This window comes from Python bivittatus, unplaced genomic scaffold (assembly GCF_059951505.1).
Source record: "Python bivittatus isolate LINGU-HERP-01145 unplaced genomic scaffold, Pbiv_v1 ctg000690_np1212, whole genome shotgun sequence".
Taxonomy (NCBI): Eukaryota; Metazoa; Chordata; class Lepidosauria; order Squamata; family Pythonidae; genus Python; species Python bivittatus.
The window spans coordinates 18,595,385-18,615,269 of record NW_028277096.1 but is presented as its reverse complement, the minus strand read 5'-3'; the positions used below and the strand labels follow the sequence as shown (position 1 = coordinate 18,615,269).

General features: G+C 42.9%; 1 protein-coding gene and 1 long non-coding RNA gene across 7 annotated transcripts in view; one reads left to right on the top strand and one right to left on the bottom strand.

Moving 5' to 3' along the window:
* LOC148214390 (uncharacterized) overlaps nt 1-4,579 on the top strand; it is a 41,497-nt gene extending 36,918 nt beyond the window's left edge. Inside the window, exon 4 of the long non-coding RNA XR_015798200.1 lies at nt 4,501-4,579. This is a non-coding gene — a long non-coding RNA (uncharacterized LOC148214390). The remainder of the gene's footprint in view (nt 1-4,500) is intronic.
* The window catches only part of ACACA (acetyl-CoA carboxylase alpha), a 237,437-nt gene that overhangs the window by 136,463 nt on the left and 81,089 nt on the right, over nt 1-19,885 (bottom strand). For all 6 annotated transcript variants that reach the window (XM_088152435.1, XM_088152437.1, XM_088152436.1 and 3 more), the window contains 4 exons: nt 19,337-19,450; nt 12,739-12,852; nt 7,552-7,641; nt 5,044-5,162 (listed from right to left, as the gene is read on the bottom strand). In XM_088152435.1, coding sequence (XP_088008561.1) covers nt 5,044-5,162; nt 7,552-7,641; nt 12,739-12,852; nt 19,337-19,450 — 437 coding nt within the window. The remainder of the gene's footprint in view (nt 1-5,043; nt 5,163-7,551; nt 7,642-12,738; nt 12,853-19,336; nt 19,451-19,885) is intronic.

The window sequence follows — 19,885 nt, the reverse complement described above, 5'->3', positions numbered from 1 at the left end:
ACTGCCCTGCTTAACAACGAATTTTCCAGTCCCTATTGTAGTTGTTAAGCAAGGATTACCTATAAAGTTTAATATGTTTTTTTCTTTTTGAGTTTCAACTTGTCATATTTTTAGAAAGGTTTAATCGTTTTAGAAACTTTTATAAGTGTTATCATTCTACTTGAATCCATCTAGAAAACTATGATTATTGCAAAAATTATAAAAATAATAATATAATAGTGACAAACCCAGGCAGAACTTTCTAGGAAGATAATATTTAAATCTGAAGATTTCTTTATTTTTTCTGTCACACCAGCCTATTTTATATCGGGGATAATTTTATTGCAATACTTGTAAGACCGTGTTATAAATGGTGTCAAGTATCTCAAGGAGCCCTCAGATCAGGCAAGTGAGATAAAGATAATTAAAAAAAAAAAAATCATACACACACCGGCAAAAGAATATTGCCAAAAAGGAACATTTAAAAAAATAAATAAATAAAGGTGTTTGTTATACAATCCACATGGGAATTGCATTGGGTCTCAGCACAAGGAACTGCAAAAGGTTGCTAATACATTTTAAAACAAAATAGAAAAGTACACCTCCAGAGTTGCTCTGCTGAATTGGGGGGGTAGGAAGGGGGGACTCCAGGGTAGCCTGCCAGGTTCCTGGAGCCCATCTTTGCATGGCTCTGGGGACCCCCCCAAACTGAGGAGAGAATCCCCTTATATCTGTATGCATTATTGTATGCACTGGTTATGTTGACTTGTAACTGATGGATCTGTTTTCACCCCGGCTGCTATTTTATGTGTGTCGTTCTTGTTTTTCTTGCTTTTATATTTTTTATTTATTGATTTGATTTATAAAGGCACCCATCTCACATCTGTGACTCTGGGCGGCTTACAATAAAATAGATAAAAACAAATAAAATACACAAGATGAAATAAAAACACACAGCAGCCGTATATCATAAAATAACTGTCCACAAAGTCAAAAAACAGGCTCTTCCATAACCCTGTTAGCTCCCCAAGAGTCATGAACTGGAGAGGGACAGCCATATAAATTGAAATAGTAAATAAATAATATTTCTATTTCGCTTTTACATTGCTCTTCTCCTTGCTTCTCCCTTGAATCCATCACGTTGCATCCCAATTTTCAAAATCCCATCCTCCTGGCTCCAATCTACAGGCTGTTCTTCTTTTCAATTGCCCCTTCCTCCCCTTCGAAAATGCTTCCCTCTCTCCAACAGCCTGAGGAAGCCAGGGACAAATTCCTGCTACCCTGCTGCTTAATTAACATCAAACCCAAAGCACAAAACTACAGGGATTTATAGGTCTCCCTGGAGGGGCTTTTCCCCCTGTAACATCTGGTGTTTCCCACCCCATCTCACCTCTTAACAGCCCAGCCTGTCCTAATAATACATTCCCAAGAATTCTTCACACATCTCTCCAGGTTTTTATGGTGGCTCCCAAATCACAGGGTCCCCTGCCTGATTTCCTATCAAACGCCACATGATTGATGGAGAAAAAGTTGTTTCACTAGCAACTTAAGCCCACTAAGATATCTCTATTTCACCAAACATTTGCATGTCACAAGGGAGATCTCCACAGGCAGTCGCTGCAGGAGCCGAGAAGGGTGTGGGGAGGAGGTCTAAGTTAGCAGAAAGCTAACCTTTATAATAAAGCAGTTTATTATGGTGCTGAGGAGGGAGAAAAGCTTCTTCAAACTTCCATTAAAAAAAAACAGCAACACACACTTAACACCACCTCACTAGAAGTACTGGATAGGCATCATTCCCCGAATAACAGTTTGTTCAACATTCTGAGTTTTCAGTCTCCCAGCATTTATTTTCTCTCCCCTTTTAAAAAAATCCACAGCTCCAGAGGTCTATAGAACAGTGGTAAAAATGGTAGAGATGGAGAGAAGGTAAGATTTCTAGGCACCAGTGTGAAAAACGTCAAGACAGTTTCTAGCAGTCAGGGCTGAGCTGTGGGCCACCGTGTCTCCTCCAGGGGCTTGCAAACCAGAATGATTCAGCCTAAGAGAAATTTTGCAAACGAGCCTCGTTTGCATCATTTAGCATTTCTTGATGCGTTCTTAATTTCTCAAAGTTGGGGTGAACGCAGCTCTGGCACCTGAGTTCAACAGAGAATTTTCTAGAAGAAGAACAGGGCAAAGATTTTAATGTGGTCTTTGGCACGCCTGCTTTTCCGTCTGTTCCAGAAGTGGGCACCTTGAAGCCTGAGGACTACATGCAGACTTCAGACTAATTTCAAAAGCCCTCTGTAAGACATCAATTCAGAGCTTCAGCAAGATCCAGCTGTACCCGATGTCAGAGAGAAGGGTATGGGTGATCCCACCCACTTTGGATTCCATCCTAGCCAATGTTTAAGCCCCACTTACCACGGCTATAAGGCCCCCAACAGATTATTTTCAAAAGGAATTAAGGCGACTCATCTCTCCCATGGGTTTAGCGAACGCTGGATCCAATCCTACAGGCTGATAGCCAATAGGACCTGATTTTCCAACTTAGCTTTGCACAACAATACTGATGCTAAGGAACATCAAAGCATCTCTCAAAAGCTATGCCAAAGGGGGGGGATGGGGGAGGTAAAGTGAGAGAGAGGAATGATATCAATGGATGGGAAGGGGGGGAAATGAAGAGTGCGTAGTTGGGTTGCTGACGGACCTCCAAAATAGCATGCAATTATTTGCAAATATTGTTGAGATGAAGAGAACAGATGAGACCAAATTCAATGGCCCATTTATATCACTGCAGAGAGATCTTTGTGCAGCTGAGCTTTGAGGACTCATTCATTTCAAGCAAAACCAGATTTTGAAAAGAGGAGGAGGAAAGGGGAAGAAGGAAAAAAAAAAAAACCCATTTCATGAGATGTACTGATGGATTCTCAATGAACCGAGACCAGGCCCCCTCAACCAATTCTACCAAACATTAAACGAGGAGGAGGATGGAATAAAAGGCAAAGGATATTTGGGAAACAAAGGAAGAGGCGAACGCTATGGCTTCCAAGAGGGGTGGTTGATTCCCATGTGTGGGTTACCTGGTGGTGGATCAACAGCGACATCCAGTGGCTACAAGCAAGCAAGACAGTTACATGCTCTACGCTGCTCCTAAACAGAAATCCAAACTTTTCCAGCCCTTCCAGGTACTCCAGGTCGGAAGAACTGCTGGAACTCTACTCTTGTTAAAGGGTATAAAAGTGGAAAGCCTGATAGAGGTTCCTCTCCTTCCCCTTATACCAAGGAAAATCAAGGCATGGCAATCTTGAGTTTCTTTCTTATTCCCTCTTCCCTGTCAGGGCTAAGCTAGCATTTACATACTGGAAGTTGAATTTCTTCTTCAAGGTCATCTCAACACTCTTCTGCACCACCCCAAACCTGTATTAGTTACTTTCCCATTTACTGACAGCAGAAGTGAATGCTTTATTTTTTAGCTTAAGATTAGGAGTTTTAGTATGCAAAAGGGTTAAGTATTTTTTCAATGTAATGGACAGAAGGAATAACCTTGAGGAACAGGAGGAAGAGCCACAACCGAGACAAACGTCTGATAAAAGAAATCTGAGTCTGGGCCAGAAATGTAATCTGAGAAAGTGACTAAGGCAAGAGCCTCCCTAGTTCTCACGAAGATAAAGGGAGAGAGGAGGGGAGCACATTCAGACTTGCAAGATTTTATTACCATAATCTTATAATAAAAGTAGTATTAGCCTGCGTGACCGGGTTCCTAGTCTGATCTACTTTGAAGGGCTGATGTTCTCAGAAGGAGCTCACACTCCAGGTTTAACCAAGTATGCCTCCAAATGTAAGAAGGGAAGAAGGAAACAGGTGCTCATACAGAAATGCAAAGAGATGGCTATATCAGAATCGGTGGAATGTTCCAATTGCTATCTGCAAAGACCTAAGGAAAATCTGTCCCTGTTTGCAGAGACCGAATCTCAGCTCTGTACGTGCCAATGAAGCTGAATGAAGGGGCATGGTGAGGTGATGGGAAAGACCGCACCCCTTCAGATTGCAGGCAGGTGGAATCAGATCGTAATGCTCACAAAACAATCTCCCTGAAAATAGAAAGCTAGCACCTCAGGAATAGGCCAATTTGAAGGGTTTATCTTCAAGGAGCCAATTTTTCAAAGGGGCAGAGAGAGCACTAGGGGAAAAAAAAAGCTTTCCCCAATATGTGGCTTAAGAATCACACATTAAAATATTGCTGCTTATAAAAATAAACTTGTCCACTTCTTTAGGGGAACCAGAACGAGTGACACAACCAGTCCTCCTTATTCCTCCCCTATCCAGCCTAGGAAGTCTCCAGGAAGAAACCTAATTTCACCTTCTGTCTTACGGCTTGTCAGTTTGTCATATACACTGTGCTTCAATAGACAAAGGTTTTCCTGGAAGGCTTTGTTGAAGTAGCAAAGCTGGGAAGATGCCAAAGCTTGGGAATTTGTTGAGAGCCTAGAATTTCTATTATTTTGTCTTTATCTTTTCTTTTCTTTTTTCTTTTTTTAGGAGGAAGAGTTTCGCCATAAACCTGATGCCCCTTGACGCAGACCCTTAGCATCCTAGGTGGATCATTGGAAAAGGCAATTGCAAACCATCACTAATGAAATCTAAGCTATCCCAGGGTTTCTGCTGCCAAGGACCAACTTCCAGATTTCGCCTGCCCCCCAAATTGGCCTAGTATTGAAAGCCATAGCAGAAGGATGTGTTTGTCCCATCACGGGGAAAGACCCCCTGTTCTGTGCACTGTGGTTGTACATAAACAGCCTTTCACAGATAACAGGATCCACTGCAATTAGGCGGCTTATAAATTCAAATAAACAAATAAAATAGACAATTCAGAAACCATTTGCACAGGGTGGCTGTTCTCAACCAAGAATAATGCCACATCTAACCCAATGTTTTTAGCCATGTGGTCCACAACACAAGAGAACAGACAGGCTTAAAACTATTGCTCCCCAGCCCCACACCCCCAGTGTGAAACCCACCCTTTCAAACTCCCCTTTCCTCCTTCTTCCAAATCCCTGAGAAATACCTGCATGAAAGCCTCACCTGTTTGGATGTGAAGTAGGGAGCATAAACTGGAATTCCACTACACACGTGTTGTCTTTCAGTTGACGATGTTGGACGCTGTTCAGCTCATAGGCAATGTATGCTCTTCGAACATACACCTGGAATTGGAAAAGGAAGCACCTATGAAGGGTATATTTACATGGGTATTCAAACATCCAGCCCTTCTTGCTTGATGGAGACTTAGATCCAGCTTAGAGCACATCAGCACACTATGTAGAGCAATGTTTCTCAACCTTGGCAGCTTGAAGTTGTGTGGACTTCAACTCCCAGAATTCCCCAGCCAGCATGGCTGGCTGGGGAATTCTGGGAGTTGAAGTCCACGCATCTTCAAGCTGCCAAGGTTGAGAAGCACTGATGTAGAGCAAGGACCAGGCCTGGACTTTGAAATATCTCCCTCTCTTTCCAACAGGAAATGTTCCTTGTATGATACATCATGGTGGGGATCTGCTGTGATCCAATCCAGAGATCTACTACCTCCGTCTGCATAATGGGTTGTTATTCACCCAAGGCAAATCGAAATAAAAATGGCTGCTCCTGACCTTCTGAACTGGCTTTGCAGAGGAATCGTTGGGCCCCAAATGCATCACCGAAGGGTTCCTTTTGATCAATAGTTTGGGTGAAAGGAAGAGGAACAGAAGAAGAGTGAGGCCAGGCAGGACCCCAGGCCAGCCTCATCCAGCACCACTCCAGTGGGAACTCAGGAGGTGATGAGGGCTCACTTGTCTTCTATATCTCAGCAGGGAGCAAGGCTTAGAAGCAAAGTAGGGTCAGGTCTCAGGAGTGTCTGGATGGGAGACCACTAGGAAATCTCAGCCTATAGGCTAGACTGGAAGTTTATTCCAGAAGAAGGTACAAACCAGTGCCATGTTGCTGCCAAGAAAATGACATGAACATGCCCAGGAGACAACCACAACTTGAGAGAGTCTTTCCCTTATTTGCATTCCTCAGCCGGGTTTGTTAGATCTGCATCCTTGTCTTTGTTATACATACTACTCCTTCTTCTCATTTTTCCCCACAACGACCTTGTGAGGCAGGTTAGGCTGCGAGAGAGGGACTGGCCCAAAATCACCCAGTGAGCATCCCCCTCATGGCTGAGGGGGGACTAGAGCCCAAGTCTCCCCAATAGTAGTCCAGCACCTTCACCATAGTCACCACAGTGGCTTTTCAAGGTAATTAGCCTTCCTCCATACACATATTTATACCAATGTATATGTCACTTCTATGAATTTTCCACACAACAATATGTGGTAGGTTGGGATGAAAAAAAGGCCCAAAGTCCCCCAGGACTAGTTCTAGCAAGGACTAGAACCTGGGTCATCCCAGTACAGATCATACAACCATCCTAGGAAGTAGGCTGGGCAGGAAGAAACTGACTAGCTCAAAGTCATCCAGTGAACTTCCATGGCTGAAGAGAGCCTTGAACCCGGGTCTCCCAGTTCCTTCCCCTCTGCCCCACACTGGCTCAGGGGCTGAGAGGGAGGGACCAGCCCAGAGGCCCCCAAGGACTAGAACCTGGGTCTCCCTGCTCCTGGCCCAGCACTTTAACCCCTATACTACAGTAGTCCTCATTAAGCATGATGTCCTCACAACTGAAGGCCATACCCAACCATTTCAACTGCCAGACCTGGTAGCCCTTCCCCTCCAAGAGCTTTCTGACTCTCTTTTTAAGGCCATCCAAGTCCCATAATTTGTGTGCTGACGAAGAAATGGAGACAAAGGGGAAGACTTCTTCACACATCCGCTACCGACACTGTAGACCTGCTGGTGAAAGATGTGGTGATGACAGGTGAATGGCAATGTGTGACAAAAGAGCGAGAGATGATCTGAGAATGAGCGTGAACAGTGAAATTCTAGTCACTAATTTAATGCTGAGCTGCCTTGAACCCTGTCTCCCCACAAACACACACACACACTTCCTTCTTCCTCTTTAATTTCATTATGTAGCACCAAGGGGTCACCTCTGAGAAGATCTCATGTTGCTTCAAGGACAAGGATGCCCAGACAACTCCTTTCAAGGGGATGTTTGAGGACTCTGGACAGAAAGCACCTTTTTCCTATGTTTTATAACCTTCTGTTTTTTAGTCAACCAGACCTTGGTCTTGGTGTAACAAACATGCCATAGTATGCTATTTTTAAAAAGCAAGTGGCTAAACACAAATGACTTGAAAATATCAGGGCCGTGTCTCATAAGCTGACCTATGCTCTCCAAAAGCTTCAGGGCAAAATGGGTCCTCTTCAGCTCTGTTTCTGGTGACTGAGTAGGACAAAACAGGCAATACAAAACTAGAACATCCATGCATCTTTTCGTTCAATGCTGCAATTTCATCGTATGGCTCACAGGATGGAAATCCTCTAAGCAACGTAGCTTTCCTTCCAATTAAAAAGCAGAAGGCTGCAGAGAAGCCTTTGGAAAAGTGACTCAGCTACATGCTTGAATTGGAGGAAGAACTGGCTCGCCAGCGAAAGAAAATGTTCGGCTCTACCTACCTCCAGAGCTGCCATCCGCACCACTTGGTTGCTGTGATAGAAGAAGTTTGGTAGCACATCAAAGATGGAGGTCTCGGAAAGGATGAGTTTCTAGGGGGGGAATAAAAGAGAAGAGACTTTTTTCCCCCCTAAACCACAGAATTTCGGTCTCTATTGTTGCCTCAAAACCAGGGGCTGGGCCAGCTCATCATGCAAGAAACAGGACAGCCAGATGCAAAGGTTTTTCTTCCTAACATGCAAATATCTATTTATACTGGAGTATAAATTCCACTACAATTAGTAAAGACTCCCTTTCACAGAGGTGTTGACTGTATCTATGGCCAGGTTCCCTGCCTTATGTTTGCTTTCTCCAGTTGCCTTTATTATTTACTGCCTTTATAAGCCATTTTATTATGCATGTTTGCATTAAAAAAAACCAATTATATAATTCATTCTTACTGCCAAGCCACAGGATATATGCTCACCTACAGAGGAGCATGTCCATGGCCTCTCTGCGTGAGTCACTGTGCTGGATTTGCCTCTCTCCAATCACACTCGTAACTGTGGGCGGATGATTCTACCCTATTTCTGCACCTGATCTATTTGGATTATATACGATGCCCACAGATCTGGATCCACTGATAATTCTGTTATTGACTCGAACTTGATTAGCAGAAGTTCTAACCTCAATAGCTTAACAATAAATTGTTAAAAGCCTCTTTATGGGTATTTGTGTATATTCGACTCAAGGGAGTCTTCATCTACCGACATTTCTTCTGTGGTTGGCTTTAGGATACAGGTAGTCCTCACTTAGCGACTGCCACATTTAGTGACCATTCGCAGTCACGACAGTAACTTTACAACCAATCCTTCCATTTATGACCTTTGCAGGTCTGTAAAGTAAAGGAAAGCTGAAGTAAGATCATAAGCACAGTTGCAGTTTCACTTAGCGACTGCTTTCCTTAACGACCGTGTCACCAGTCCCAATTGTAATTGCTAAACAAAGGCTACCTGTATTTCCTTTTTCTAAGCTTTTCTCAACCTGAAACTCTTCAAATGCATGAACTTCAACTCCCATAATTCCCCAACCAGTATGCCACCCAAGGGATTATGGAACTTGAAATGCAAGTTGGGGAAAGCTGGTTTATCCCTTATAAGTAATTGGTTGCCTCTGATCAGATTTTTGTACAGGTCCCATCTCTAGGAACTTTTCTTTCTTGTCACCAGCATTATTAATTGCATGAGAAACTAAGAAAAACAGAAGAACTCTTGTAAATCTTTACTGGTACACAAGGAAGAATTTAGCAAACAAAGTTTGAATGTGCCTACAGTTTGAACCCCCTTCATGGATCACTGCCTTGTCGTGGCGAAGGGGCTTGCGTAACTCAGTGAAGCCATGAGCTATACCGTGCAGGGCCACCCAAGACGGACAGGTCATGACAGAGAGTTCTGACCAAATGTGGTCCACTGGAGAAGGAAATGGCAACCCACTCCGGTATCCTTGCCAAGAAAACCCCATGGACAATGTTAAAAGGCTAAAAGATATGACGCCGGAAGATGAGCCCCTCAGGTCGGAAGGTGTCCAATATGCTACTGGGGAAGAGCGGAGGGCATTTCCAAGTAGCTCCAGAAAGAGTGAAGCGGCTGGGCCAAAGCCGAAAGGACGTTCAGCTGTGGATGTATCTGGAAGCGAAAAGAAGGTCCGATGCTGTAAAGAACAATATTGTATAGGTACCTGGAATGTAAGATCTATGAACCAAGGCAAGCTGGATGTGGTCAAACATGAGATGACAAGATTGAACGTCGACATCTTGGGAATCAGCGAACTGAAATGGACGGGAATGGGTGAATTTAATTCGGGTGACCATTATATCTACTACTGTGGGCAAGAAACCCTTAGAAGAAATGGAGTTGCACTCATAGTCAATAAGAGAGTGGGAAAGGCAGTAATGGGGTACAACCTCAAAAACGACAGAATGATCTCAGTGCGTATCCAAGGCAAACCATTCAATATCACAGTCATCCAAGTCTATGCCCCAACCACTGATGCTGAAGAAGCTGAAGTTGACCGCTTCTATGAAGACCTACAACACCTTCTAGAACTAGCACCAAAAAAAGATGTCCTTTTCATCATAGGGGATTGGAATGCTAAAGTAGGAAGTCAAGGAGTAATCGGAATAACAGGCAAGTTTGGCCTTGGAGTACAAAATGAAGCAGGGCAAAGGCTAATAGAGTTCTGTCAAGAAAACAAGCTAGTCATAGCAAACACTCTTTTCCAACAACACAAGAGACGGCTCTACACATGGACATCACCAGATGGTCAATACCGAAACCAGATTGATTATATACTTTGCAGCCAAAGATGGAGAAGCTCTATACAGACAGCAAAAACAAGACCAGGAGCTGACTGTGGCTCAGATCATGAGCTTCTTACTGCAAAATTTAGGCTTAAATTGAAGAATGTAGGGAAAACCACTAGACCACTCAGGTATGACTTAGATCATATTCCTTGTGAGTACACAGTGAAGGTGATGAATAGATTTAGAGGATTAGATTTGGTAGACAGAGTGCCTGAAGAACTATGGACGGAGGTCCGTAACATTGTACAGGAGGCAGCAACTAAAACCATCCCAAAGAAAAAGAAATGCAAGAAAGCAAAATGGCTGTCTGATGAGGCTTTACAAATAGCTGTGGAAAGAAGGAATGCGAAAAGCAAGGGTGAAAGGGAAAGATATAAGCAACTGAATGCAGATTTCCAGAGAATAGCCAGGAGAGATAAGAAGGCCTTCTTAAATGAACAATGCAAAGAAATCGAGGAAAACAATAGAATGGGGAAGACTAGAGATCTCTACAAGAAAATTGGAGATATGAAAGGAACGTTTAGTGCAAAGATGGGCATGATAAAGGACAAAAAGGCAGGGACCTAACAGAAGCAGAAGAGATTAAGAAGAGGTGGCAAGAATACACAGAAGAACTATACAAGAAAGATCTTAATGTCCCTGATGTCCACGCTGGTGTGATCACTGACCTTGAGCCAGACATCCTAGAGAGTGAAGTCAAGTGGGCTTTAGGAAGCATTGCTAACAACAAAGCTAGTGGAGATGACAGTATTCCAGCTGAGTTATTTAAAATACTAAAAGATGATGGTGTTAAAGTGCTGCACTCAATATGCCAGCAAGTTTGGAAAACGCAACAGTGGCCACGGGATTGGAAAAGGTCAGTTTACGTTCCAATTCCAAAGAAGGGCAACGCCAAAGAATGCTCAAACTATCGCACAATTGCACTCATTTCACATGCTAGCAAGGTTATGCTCAAAATCCTACAAGCTAGGCTTCAGCAATACATGAACCGAGAACTACCGGATGTACAAGCTGGGTTTCGAAGAGGCAGAGGAACTAGAGATCAAATCGCCAACATTCGCTGGATCATGGAGAAAGCACGAGAGTTCCAGAAAAATATCTACTTCTGCTTCATTGACTATGCAAAAGCCTTTGATTGTGTGGATCACAACAAACTGTGGCAAATTCTTAAAGAGATGGGAGTACCAGACCACCTTACCTGTCTCCTGAGAAATCTGTATGCGGGCCAAGAAGCAACAGTTAGAACCGGTCATGGAACAACCGATTGGTTCAAAATAGGGAAAGGTGTACGACAAGGCTGTATACTGTCATCCTGCTTATTTAACCTATATGCAGAGTACATCATGAGAAATGCCAGGCTGGAAGAATCACAAGCCGGAATTAAGATTGCAGGGAGAATCATCAACAACCTCAGATATGCGGACGATACCACCCTAATGGCAGAAAGTGAAGAAGAACTAAAGAGCCTCTTGATGAGGGTGAAAGAGGAGAGTGCAAAAGCTGGCTTGAAACTCAACATTAAAAAAACTAAGATCATGGCATCTGGACCCATCAATTCCTGGCAAATAGAAGGGGTAGAAATGGAAGCAGTAACAGACTTCTTTTATTTGGGCTCCAAGATCACCGCAGACGGAGACAGCAGCCATGAAATTAAAAGACGCTTGCTCCTTGGGAGGAAAGCTATGGCAAGCCTAGATAGCATATTAAAAAGCAGAGACGTCACCTTGCCGACAAAGATCCGCATAGTCAAAGCTATGGTTTTTCCAGTAGTAATGTATGGCTGTGAGAGCTGGACCATAAAAAAGGCCGAGCGCCGAAGAATTGATGCCTTTGAACTGTGGTGCTGGAGAAGACTCTTGAGAGTCCCCTGGACTGCTAGGAGGTCAAACCAGTCAATCTTAAAGGAAATCAACCCTGATTGCTCATTGGAAGGATCGATAATGAAGCTCAAGCTCAGATATTTTGGTCACCTAATGCGAAGAGAGATCTCTTTGGAGAAGACCCTGATGCTGGGAAAGATTGAAGGCAAAAGGAGAAGAGGACGGCAGAGGATGAGATGGTTAGATAGCATCACTGAAGCAATGAGCATGAAACTGAGCAAACTCAGGGAGGCAGTGAAGGACAGGAAGGCCTGGCGCAATATGGTTCATGGGGTCACGAAGAGTCGGACACGACTTAACGACTAAACAACAACAACAACACAGTTTGAACAAATGGCCCATGCCAAGAGTGGGGGGAAGCTTAGAATTAGGGCCATAGGGAAAGGTCACAAAAGTCAAGATGGTGATCTTGCCTGCATGGTTGAAGCTCTACCCCCTTTTTATGTGCATTTCAGGCTTTCAGTCCCATAGCCCCCATCTTGACTTTTTGAGCTGCCCTCAGACATTCCTGCACTATCATAAAGGTTAAAAATTGTATTCCTATTTTTAAGCCTTCCCCTACTCACCCCACCAGTTGGTTCTTTCTTATTAAGGGAGAAGCACAAAAGGAAAAAGGGGGGGGGAATAAAAACGATGAGGAGGGGGAAGATTTTTGTGTAATAGCACTTGGTCTTTGTTTAGCTAGATTGAAAGAATGCGGCAAGGCCTCAAGAAAAAAGCAAAGGGACATAAGAGAAGCAGTTAGCCATTATATTGACTCTGAGGTTAAACAGGTCTACTCTAAGCATAGCTCTTGTCAAATGAATAGCAATAAGAATTGCTGAAGGAAAGACACACCCATCAATGTTGCACACTGAAAATGTAGCTGAAATTAAAGTTAACATTACACAATATACCTTTTTTACCTGTAGGATTTCTGGAAAATCATCACAAAAATGCCTGCTTTGACCTAAAGCTCCATACCGTACCTGCAGATTCTCTATGCAGAACTGATGTCCGTACATATCAATGGCCGAAAGGAAGATGGATTCCACCTGATTGTGACGGAGTTCGTAGGAGGGCAGGTGGGAAGCGATGAGTACCTAAATAGGGGGAAAAAGTCACAGGTGGTTTGAAAATTACCCAGGGAATGTGCAATTTCAAAGCTAGGGTTCAGGAACAGGCCTGGTGTTAAAGTTGTGAGTAGCAAAGAAGGCTTTGGAAAAGATATTCAGATGCCATGACATGTCTATTCCTACACAGATCAGAACTGTGCAGATGACAGTTTTCCCTGGGACACTCTATGGAAGCAAAAGTTGGACTTTGAAGAAAGAAAAAGCATTGACACCTTTGAACTATGGTGTTGGAGAAGACTCTTGGATAGCCAAGAAAGCAAACCAATGGATCATCAAACAAATCAACCCAGAGTTCTCACTCGAGGCACAATGACCAGGCTCAAATTATCCTACCTTGGAGATGTTATACAAAGGCCCAGGTCTCCGGAGAAGGCTCTAAGGTTGGGAAAGGTGGAAGAAGAGGATGACCAGCAGCAAGATAGATTGACTTGATTACAGTGGTGATGGGTGTACCACTGGGAGACCTGAAGGGCCAGGTGAGGACAGACCACCCTGGAGAAGGTCTACCTATGTGGCTGCTAAGAGTCAATGTTGATTTGCTGGCACACCATCAATCAAAATCAATTAAAGGAAGGCAATTCTCTACGCCCCGGTTTCCCTTTCTCTAAAATGGGTCAACTACTTCAAAAAAGAGTTATCTGGATAGGGAAGAGTGTTCTAACAATAACAACAATAGCAACAATTTGTGTATGGCTTTTAGAAAATTCTCATTATATGCTAGCTGATTTATATTAGATTTGCAAGATATTTGACTTTCATATATTTATACCACAGCAGAAACAGATTTATAATTTTCTCCCCAAACTGATTGACTGATTGATTCAGTGTCATCAAATCGGGGTTGACTCTTAGCGACCACATAAATAGATCATCTCCATGACTGTCCCAAACTGGTCCTTCAGGTCTTCCCAACAGTTCTCCCAAAATTAGGATACTAAAACAAATAAAGCTCTTTTCCTCCCAAACATGTTTGGAATCCAGTTGGTTTATCCTAATTCTGTAGTAAAGAAAATGGAAAAGAGAAACAGATCTTGACAGCATGAAGCCTGTATTGTCTCTGTAAACCATATAATGCCTTTGTCACATAATCCTTACAATGGTCTTTTAATAATCCATAGTCATAATCTCTGCTCTTATAGAGTTCCAGACTGAAAGGAAGATGATGATGATGATGATGATGATGATGATGATGATGATGATGACGACGACAACGACAACATGCCATCAATTTGTTGTCGATGCTTAGTGACCACATAGTCTTGAAGATGATCTGTCCCCAACCTGGTTCTTCAGCTCTTCCAATGGTACACCCATTGCCTCTGTAACTGTCCCTCCACCTGGCTGCTGGTCATTCTCTTCCTCTCTTTCCTTTCACCTTTCCCAGCATAAGATCTTCTCCAGAGAGCTGGGTCTTCATATCATGTGTCTAAAGTAGGATAATTGGAGCCTGGTTGTTTCTACCCTGACTGAGAACTCTGGGTTGATTTGTTCACCTCCAACTTGTTCAAAGCCCCACAAAAGGACTGATAAATAAATTGACATTTGAACCCTTATAGAGTATTTGAACATACTCTACAAGGGCACAGAGGCAGTGGTGGTGGAGTGACAGCAAGAAAGCCCAGCCAATTCAGCAATCAAGGGAAACTCACATGTGGAACACATTATGGAATCTAAACCATTGTTTGCCTCATTTATTCTGCTTCAAATTACGCAGACTTTCAAAGCAAAAGCTATCTAGACATGTGAAAAACAGAGACAGGGAGAAGGCATAAATGCATTTTCAAAGCTCATTACCACAACTTATGAGAACTAGAAACTTGTTTGTTTAAATGGAAAAAAGCAAGAGATTGTCTAGATGCCAAACTCTACAGTAATACCCTTTCAGGCTTTTAAAATACCATAAAATTAAAACAACGAAGCAGTGATGTTTCATTTTTACACAGTTTCAGCTGCCAACCAATTTCGCTGAACTTTGTGATTAGTGGGGCGATTTCGTTCTTAATAAATAATGGGCTATTTAACCCGTTAGCCCTGGGAAACAAAAATTAAAGTCACGATGTGAGCCAATTCTGCAATTCCTTTGCTCAGAATTCAGCCCGGCTCTTTCCACAGTGATGATTCCGAAGGACGCAAATTTGCATCAGTTTGCAACCTTAGGCTCTAACTTCTATGGTTTTCAAGCAGGACGGCTGCTTTAACATAGCAGAGATCAATCTCATTTTTTGTGACAGAAGGCCCTGCTTTGTCCTTGCACCAGCCATGAAAAGGCCACTGGCAACAAAAATAGAAAGGACATCAGTGCCAACAGCGCCAACATAAAGACGTCCACCAGAACGACGACGTTCCAATCTGCTGCTGAGAGGTTCAAGGGCATGGTCAGCAATTCAGCAGAAGACAGCTAAGGTCACCGAGAAGCTTCAAACACCCACTGATTTTTTTATACTCCTGCACTAGAATTAAAAAAAACAAAAAAACCCAACTCCAAAATGCACGTTTCTCTTCTTTTCTTCCCCGGAATAGCAGACTTGCTGCTCTCTGATTTCTAGAATGGAAATGAAGAGAATGCCAAGGGAGTAAAAAAAAAGAAAAAAAAAACAGCTTCCACTGGTGTAGAATTATTGAGAGACAATTAGATTCATCTCTTTTCCCACATCCACGCTATTTTAATTATACAGAAAAGTACTAGCTGCAGAGAGCTCTCCAGGTATACAGCTGGTATTTAAATTGGAATACAAAATGGGGAACTTAAGGAAGGGGGAGAAAAAACACAAATCAAGGTTTTATTTGAGTTCTGAAAAGAAAAGAAAAATTCAACAGCCCCAGGGGAGTCATTAACAAAGACGGCTGCTTCTTTTTACACAGTGCGTTAGGGTTCCCTTGTCGAAGTCCAAGCAATACATTTTGTCTTCCGGTCCAAGCAGCTCTTATGTTTTGGACTTTCTCTTTCAGCCCAGACCCCAGGGAACCCAAGTTGGCAGCTTGGTGCCAGGAAATGACACTGGGCAAATAGGGCATCGCCCCAGAGGAACATGGGGAAGGTTGAGTAATTGGCTCTCTTCATGAGATGGTCCTGACCATGAGATGGCTGTTTTACATGGTCCTGGCTTAGGGTCATCAGGCCACCAGAATATGGAGCCTCAGGCAACCTACTAAAAGATCAAGAGAAGGGGTGTCACAGAGTACAGTCAAAAGACATGAAGTTGGAGGCCAGAAGGATGCAAGTGAAGCTCCACCTGTTTATATCCAACGGACAAAAAAACAGGCAAAATTTTGATGGCGCTACTGTGGCTACCACCTTGACTTTTTGGACCATAAACCGCAGACACCCCTGCCCACCTTCTTTCCAAATCAGAGCAACGGCCTATCAAAGTGCCTCTTTTGAGAGGGGGAGGGATCTTCAAAGCAAGGTATTATGGAAGAAGGAGTTTTAGAGGCTAAAAGACAGGGGATCTACAGGGTCACGTCTCTTGCCCTCTGGTAGTGTTGTTAGGCAGCAGATGGCCCAGAGTGGCATCCAATACTTTGGGGCTAGCCTCAGACCGCATCTAATGGCAAGTTAAACTCGGGACGTCCATTCCTCCTGATTTACTACCACCTGGGAAGCCCCTGAGCTCATCTGCAGCTTGAAATCTTGGATCTGCATTGTTTCTGTATATTTTTAATACAGTAATTTTGTTGTGGTTGTTCTTGCTATTTACACATGCAGTCTACCTAGTCATTCTGACTGGGTTTGGCACTTTTGATTACTGAGTCCTTCCCAAGGATCTTGGATTGTTAAATTAATTGTTGTCATATATGCACTCTACTAAGTACTGAAATTTTTGCAATGAATTGAGATTCTGTATCATCATCATCATCATCATCATCATCATCACTACTGCCATACAGCCTTCCAGATAGGCCTGACTGGATTTAGTACTCTTGACTATCGGATCCTTCCCAAAGATCTAGGATAGTTAAAGATATTGTATGTATGTATGTATGTATGTATGTATGTATGTATAAATAAATAAATATTTCCAAGTAATGCAACTTTTGTACTTGATGAGCTGAGATTCTATTTGTTCCTATTCTGTCCAAGTGCTTTTCCACATCTTCTGGGATGGCACCAAGTACATCAACCGTTGATGGCACCACTATGACCTTCTTTTTCCACATTCACTCAATCTCTGTTTGAAAATCATTATATTTCCCTATTTTTTCTAGTTCTTTCTCATTGACCCCTTTATCTCCAGCTACTGCAGTGTCAATTATCCATATGCCGTTGTTGTTATTATCCATACATCGTCGTCATCATCATTATTACATTGTCCTGTAAAGGTTAAGAGGGTTGTATTGTATTGTATGGTAAAACACTATGGCTGCACATGAGAATACAAAATATAAGCAATTATGTCAAAGAAAATCAGAATGGTGGAGTGGGCCACCATTTTATTATTGATTCTCGAGGAATGCAAGAACGTTATGAAGAGTCATGCTCAACTGGATCAGCTTCTTATTTATCTATCGCTGGGTTCCTACAGTAACCAAGAGAAATACCTTGAGATGGCCACAACTAGACACAAATCCAGTACAGTCTTTCTATTCGTGTTTCACAGTTATGGATATATTGGACATGAAGACAATGGTCTTTTCCATTGTTGTTCAACCCATTCAAATGCCCCCGAGTCAAATTTTAGGGCTGGCATAGAACCACCCATTATTCACTGAAAAACTTTCATTTGCCTAATCTTCTTTTCTAGTGAAAACTTTCTACTTGTCCATGCAGTACTGTGCTGCATTGATTTTATGCTAGATTTTAATAATCCTCTGGTGAAATAAGAACTCCTTTTTTAGTACTGACTGTTAATGATTTTATCAACTGCACCTGGCCCAATGGTAGAACTGGTTTTCTGCAAGCCACTCTATGAGCCTGATGGCTTGAAAGCAAGAGGAAAAATAAAATAAAATAGAATAGAATACAAATCCTAGCAAGTGAGGAAAGCACCTTTCTCTACAATTAAAGAGACATTCATCTTTTTTACAAGGTGAAAAGAATAGGGGAAGGCTATCTACAGAAAAATCTGCAAAAGCAACTTGCTATCTACCAACCCTCTCAGTTGCAGAAATAACCTATGGCAGGGATTGACAACCTTTTCAGGTGTCAGACATCATCTCCCCATTTTACACAATAGCACTGGTGCCATCTTTTTCTTTTAAAAAATGGAATTTGAAAACTTCATCGATTTCCACACCCTCACCACGGAGATCTTACATAACCTCGCCTGAGAAAGCCAACTTCTCAGATGATTTCCGGCAGGGACACCGACGCCTTGTGCAATTTCAGTTACTTTTAATTACGGTTTAATTGGTGAATTACAATGTTGTGGTTTGCCGAGTATCTGGGAGTGTTTACTGGCAGCTTGACACATGTGGGCATTCAGCTGTAACTTCTGAGACGTGGTCCCAAAATCATCTTAGATGGTCTGAGATGGTCTGAAACTGCTGGCATGATGTGGACAACACCCCCCGTAGTGAGTTATTGAACTGTGGTGGGTAGCCTCTCACAGTGAAGTGCTCTGAGATCCTAAGCTGACTTCACCCATCCACAATGTGTATCAGATTCTCCTGGACAGGGAAGAGTCCAATAGGGCTTCCTGCTCTCCTTGAGTTTGATTTAAGCAACATGGCCTTAATTCTTGAAGCAGATGAGGCAGGAATCCAAGATTTCCAAGCCAGAGATGGTCGTTATACAGTCAGATACCAACCACTTGGCTTTCAGGCCATCAAGCACCATGCCAAGTGCCTGTTTATTCAGAAGAGCTGGAGGAAGAAGCCTCAAGTTTAATCTCTGAAGCTATAAAAATTCTTTACAACTTTGCACTGGCCATGGAGAATCTATTGTTCTATATGGCTTATTCTCATCTGGAAGGTGAAAGTCATGTCTGGGAATCTGTGCCAAGCCTAGCCAAGAGGTCTTGTAGTGCCAGGAGATCTGTGATGTATTGCTGAGCCAGACAATTGTTCGGCTCTGATTCCTGGCTTAACTCTCTATCCAGACTCCTGGTTAATTCTTTGATTCTGACTTATGTGATTAACATGGTGTGTCCCATAACTCCACCTCAACTGGACCACAGCTTCTTATAACACAGATGCCAAAGCAAAATGAAATATGTCTACTACACACTGTTTCTGAAATCTGAAAGCAGGGTTAGGGGTCCTGATGCTCTCCTAAGTTCCTTTTTGGACTCCACAGCCTCTGACCACTAGTCATTCTGACTGGGGCTGATGGGAGTTGTAGTCCAAACCTTTGAAGGGCACCAGACTGCCTACCCCTAACTGAAGGCAGCAACAGGGACAAGGTATGATCAGGGCAGCTGAGATAAGATAACCAACTGATGAGATAAGAGGACCAAGAGTTGACCTGATGTTGCCTTGATATTGACAGAAGTCCCCCTAACCCTTGCATTACCTGGCGGGCTCGGAGGGCCACTTTGGCATTGGTGGTCTTACTCAACTGGGTCAGCTCCGTCAGAATGTTAATCAGCTCATCAGTCAACGTTGGGTCTCGGCCACATAACTGGTCCTGTCAAGAAAACAAAGAAATTCTTTACCTGAAGAATCAGCATCAAAGGGAGATCTTATTCTCAAAATATGGCCTCCACCCCAAAACAGCCATAATAGCCCACTGAAATCCAGATACAAAAACCAGCACAGAAGGGCCAAATTTGGGGAATAATGTGCTGACTTACAGGCCTTCATAGAAAAGAGATTCTGGTTTGCTCTTAAGGGAAAAGGGCACTTTTGCTAAAGGAATATGGCTCATATTTTGAAGTGAGGAGATCTATCAGTGGGATAGATCTAAACTGAATCTCCAGCACAAAGGCAGGACCTTATACACCAACCAGTTTCTCCATATGTCTTCATCCATTACTCCTACCAGTTCCAGCCAGTACCGCTATTACTCAGGGATGAGTACTCAGCCCGAGAGAGAAAGACCCAGCTTGTGCAAGGCTGTAAC